Here is a 5,062-nt window from a genome sequence, read left to right as displayed (position 1 = left end):
GGTAGAGTTTTAATGTGAAGTTGCTGTAAAAGGGCTGCCCTGTCAGACTATTTAAGACTGCCTGCAAGCTACAGATCTCGAAAGACTTACAGGTGAAGTAGGGGGAAAGTTCTATTTCCCTTCATTGCTACAGGTCAGTGGTTCATATTCCATGTGCATGCACGGGTTGTTTCAACTGGGATTTTCCTTGTTTATAGTAGTAGCCTAGTTTTCATTTTTATTTTTGCTGAATTTTAGCTGTGATGGATTTTGAAGTCTAGCATGGCTCTAATCCTCCTCAGCACAAGAAGGCAATTGTTGCAAGTTCTGATACAACTTACTTTTGTTTCAGATACACTTGAGAAAATGTTCCAGATTCTCACAACGCTGTTGCTGGAAATGCAGCTCTCCATGGTTTCAGGTGAGAGAGAAACTGCCTTTCAATTCCACCAGCAGAACCAATGCAGCAGATACCACTATGACCTCAATATAGGGTGCTTCAGCACCTCCAGCAGTACTTGCATGCATATCCAGTGGTGTCTGGAGCCTTTGCTTTGCAATGTCTGACAGAAGGCACTGTGTACTAATTGAGCACAGGACAGATGTCCATCACTTCCACAATCAGGCTTCTTTAAAATATGGTGTACTGACAGCTGAGGTGTCCAGCATTAATTACCAGGCATGGCTATGAGAGGGAGGATGACCACAGCAACCTAAGCCAATTGTAGAGTAGAACAACCTCAGAGTGAAGTAAAACCACATATATTCTCCTGTCCACGCCTGTAGCAAAAGCAGCTTGGCTAAAACCCAGAAGGGGCTTGGCCTTTTTCATTACTATTTTTTTCCATCATTACAGTTGTATTAAAGTGAAAAAACAAACACTGCTAAGAGGAATTGAAGCTTTCCCTGAAAGTATTTCACAAACACATGAAATAAAAAGAATACTTTAAACAGTTGCATGAACTCCTTTTTTGAGTGTCACTATCAATACTTCCAAGAGCTTCTAAAATAAACCTCCAAATACATGGTGTATCCAATACAGAAAGTAGTAACAAAGTACATTGAATGATGTGTCAAAAAGAACTCTCCTTTTAACGAGTACACTTTAAAATAGTAAACTATTCATAACATTATGAATACTGTTGCACGTATCTGAGAAGATGCATGGGATCAAATAATACTCATGTGGTTCCAGGTTTGTGGAAGACTGTAATTGCTACATAGCAATTCTACCAAGTTACGTGACCTTATCCAGTGCAACCCTGCTTTATGGGAGTTACACTGGATTTTCTTTTTGTAAAAGATAATGCAATTAGATTTACTATTTCCACAAGTAACTTGTTGCTTTTTCTAGAAATTTAGGACATATAAGACACAAACCTAGTTTCATAGAAGTGCTCCCTGTGTAATCCCTGACTCAGCCTTAAGTTATTTCTAAAATGTGAAAAAAAAAAACCCTTTCTCATATTGTCCTTGTCTTTCAGACTCTGTAATCAACATAGAATACAGACAATTTGCTATAAATACTACTGACATGGTAAAAATGTTAGTGTGAGTAGAAATGAAAAATGCTTACAACTTTAAGTCATACCAGTAAGCATATGCCTGACTCTATGACACCTTTCTGCCCAAATTTAAAGAGAACTAGAACATGTTATAATACAATAAATTAAACCATTTTCTTTTCCTGCCATAGCTTTATTTACAGTTGAAGTTCCTCAACAGCTCTATGTTGTAGAGTATGGGAGCAACATCACCATGGAATGCAAGTTCACTGTGAATGGCTCGTTAAACCTAGAACTCCTGACTGTTGTCTGGGAGCAAAAAAAGCAGGGTCAGTCGAAATCAAAAGGAGTGTACACGCTCCTCAACGGGGAAGAAATCCTTTCATCCCAACACCAAGATTACATAGGAAGAGCAGCACTTCTGCACAGTGAATTGAAACTGGGACGAGCTATCCTTCAGATCACCAATGTGAGGGTCACAGATGCGGGATCTTACCTTTGTCTCATTAACTACCAGGGCGTGGACTATAAGTACATTACTTTGGAAATAAAAGGTTAGTGGCTGAATTGAATGTAAGTATATATTCTTTGAGATGTCTCTACTAAATTCCTTCAACCTTGTAGAAATTGATTAATTTGGAGGAATTTGTTGTTAACTGTTTCACCAAGACCCTGTGCTCAGCCCCCACAAGAACCAAAGCAGTTGTCTCAGTGCTGGCTAGTCCTCAGTTTGATGGCCAGCTGAGCTTTGCTACAAGCAGACTTTGCTAGAGAGGAACTGCTCCCATATGCCCTTCATCCCTCCTCTTTCTTCCTACACCCTCTTCTCCAGTGCCCCCATGCCCCCACCTCTCATCTGACCCCCCACTCTGTTGGGCTATCTCTGGCCATTCCCAAAAGTTTCTCAGAGGTGCTTTAATTTACCTATAAGCCCTGCTGCAACTACGAAAGTGGCTGGGACTTCCCCAAGTGACTGCGGCTCCCAGAGCAAGGACATGTGTTTTTTCTCATTGTCAAAGCCAAGGGGCCATTACCAATAAAGGCGTACGTTACTGGATAGCATGATAGACCAGTCCTTTGAAAGGCTTCTGGTATTTCCCATTAACTGCAGTATGTCCACGTGATTCCAGGCAGCATTCATTTCCCACCCAGGCATTTAAATAACAAACTCTGTGAAATGCAAAAACGGATACAGCCATTTCTAAGACCCACATTGGTTCCGCTGAACTGTCCTCACGGAAATTCTAAGTTCATTTTGTTCTAATATGATGAAAATATCACACTTGTTTATAAGCTATGGTAAAATCTACATTAAAAACTTATTCAAAAAGTGAAAACAGAGTCCCATAAGCCTTTGCTTGTTCCCTCTTTATTGATAAATTCTAAATTCAGTGGCAGCTGCTGCTTCGTATAAGTAGTGGAGTAAGTTCTGTCACAGTAGGCATGAGGATTGAATAACAAATGTTGAATTGTTCTACAAAACATCATAATTTCAAATAAGCATACATCAGATACAGCCATAGACAAAGTAGGGCATTAAAGGAAAGGGGAGAAAGTGAAGCGGGAAAATTACTACTGTTGCATAAAGTAATTTCATTCAATTCCTTATGCAGCATCCTACAAGAGAATAAACACTCAAGTAATGAGAAAACCAGGTGAAGACAAGTTTGTTTTTACGTGCCAGTCAGAGGGCTTTCCTCTGGCAGAGGTTTTCTGGCAAAATGAGAAGAACTTCAATCTCAGTGAATCTGCAAATACCACCTATACGCTGACCTCAGACGGCCTCTACAATGTCACCAGCATCCTGATGTTCAAACCAAATATGAGTGAGAACTACAGCTGTGTGTTCTGGAATAAAGAACTCGATGGTGAAACTTCTGCTCACATTTCCACTTTAGGTTAGTATCACTTTGAACTTGTACAAAACTTGTACATCCACCACTGGAATTTGGTTCTAGAGAACAGTGTAATATGGATGCTCTGGAAAAGAAACAAGTCAGTATTAGTTATACCTTTGAAGCCTCAGCTAGTTCGGACTCCAACAAGCTCGTCTGTCATGTTTGTGCATATTTTAATTTTAGGGTAGCTCCCATTATTTGACTGCCAGTACGGGGGAAATACTTTAATCTACATAGGTGTCTTCCCTGATCTAGAGTCCTAATTAATGGTTCTTCAAATGGGATACAGATGAATTGCAGTAATGTTCACTCAAATGCCATACAAATGAGATATTTGACTCATTTTTTGGTAAAGCTTCTTACAGTAATATTGCAGGACGAAGTATTCATAAAATGAATGTAAAACACTACAATGATAAATTTGAAGAGTCTTTTGATCAGTCAGAGTAAGACGTTGGGGAATTAGAACTGGTAACTTCATAAATGGTGCCTGTTTTGTAAGTTGTAATTTTACTTCCTTTTCATGTTTTTCACAGCTTTAATGAGTACACGGTATAGTGGACAAAAATCCCTGATCTTCTTTATCATCCCCACATGTATGATGGTAGTTGTCCTTCCCTCTGTGCTAATAGTATTTCAAAACAGAAAATCATTCAAGAGTAGACAACCTGAAAAAGGTACATTTTACTTCAGATAGTGTATCTTTTCACTTATTCTTTATTATTCCTGTGAATGACCTTTTGGAAGTTTTAGTAACTTTAGGCATGCTTGCCTTGTGTGACTTTGGTGACATTTTATTTCTAGATGTGCTCTGTTCTAAAATGAGATCTTGGATCATTTCAGTGGAGTTTTATCTTCTTCACCTTGCTACTTACATGAGACAAAGTATATGGGAAGAGACATTTTTTTATCTGACCAGCTACTGTTCTGTAAAACACAAACAAGCTTTGGCTTGGGTAAGGAGGATGTAAAAACACAGTTTAAACAGTGTTTTTCTTCATGGCTACAACGACATTGTAGCTACAGTTACTTCTATTTTCAATCTCCTTTAAGGCTGTATAAATAAAACGTATCTGTACTGGACTATTATGAATAGTGTTTCTTTCCTTGTTTGCAAGTGCAATAGTGGTAAAGTAATAACGCAAAGAGGCCATTAATCTAATCTTTTCTTCCATATGAATAGATTCTAGTACAGTCAGACAAATTTATTTATTGTCATGAAATTAAAACCTTACTATTAACGACTTCAGAATCTGGTTCAAAATTTGTAAAAGAACTGTAGAGAGGTTTATGTATTTGGTATGAGTTAATAATAAACTTAAATGTGCTTAAAGCTCAGTTTAATTTAAAAGTTTAATTGTATTCTTTCAAATCTAGAAATATTTAAGCTAAATTTGTATATATTTACTTTAACAGAGAGGAAAAGAAAACAGAACCCTAACCTTAAAGAAGAGAACAGTAAGTCATAGGGGTTTCTATATTTATGCTTATAGCTTTTTCTTTCTTACAGCTAAAATCTTTATAAATCTGTAGATGGCAACTTAAATAATGTTACATCAAAATAAAAGCGAGTTTTGAATTTAAATTAATTTTTTCTTCAGTTTTCTAAAAATGCAGTATCTAACATTGTAACTTTCTCACAGGCAATGTAAAAATTTATAAAATTTGTTCCCTCTCACT

The 5,062-nt window shown here is 37.5% G+C and overlaps 1 protein-coding gene across 1 annotated transcript; it reads left to right on the top strand.

Moving 5' to 3' along the window:
- Nucleotides 1–345: 345 nt before the first annotated feature.
- On the top strand, nt 346–4,840 carry PDCD1LG2 (programmed cell death 1 ligand 2; the record flags this gene model as incomplete). The annotated part of the gene is made up of 5 exons (XM_010138442.1): nt 346–411; nt 1,678–2,038; nt 3,098–3,382; nt 3,919–4,059; nt 4,799–4,840. Coding segments are annotated over exons 1-5 (895 nt in total), but the record flags the coding sequence as incomplete, so codon positions are not given.
- Between the last annotated feature and the right edge of the window lie 222 nt (nt 4,841–5,062).

Source organism: Buceros rhinoceros, unplaced genomic scaffold, assembly GCF_000710305.1.
Source record: "Buceros rhinoceros silvestris isolate BGI_N320 unplaced genomic scaffold, ASM71030v1 scaffold13646, whole genome shotgun sequence".
NCBI lineage: Eukaryota > Metazoa > Chordata > Aves > Bucerotiformes > Bucerotidae > Buceros > Buceros rhinoceros.
Note: the sequence above shows the minus strand (reverse complement) of the source record. Positions and strands in the feature narration are given on the sequence as shown.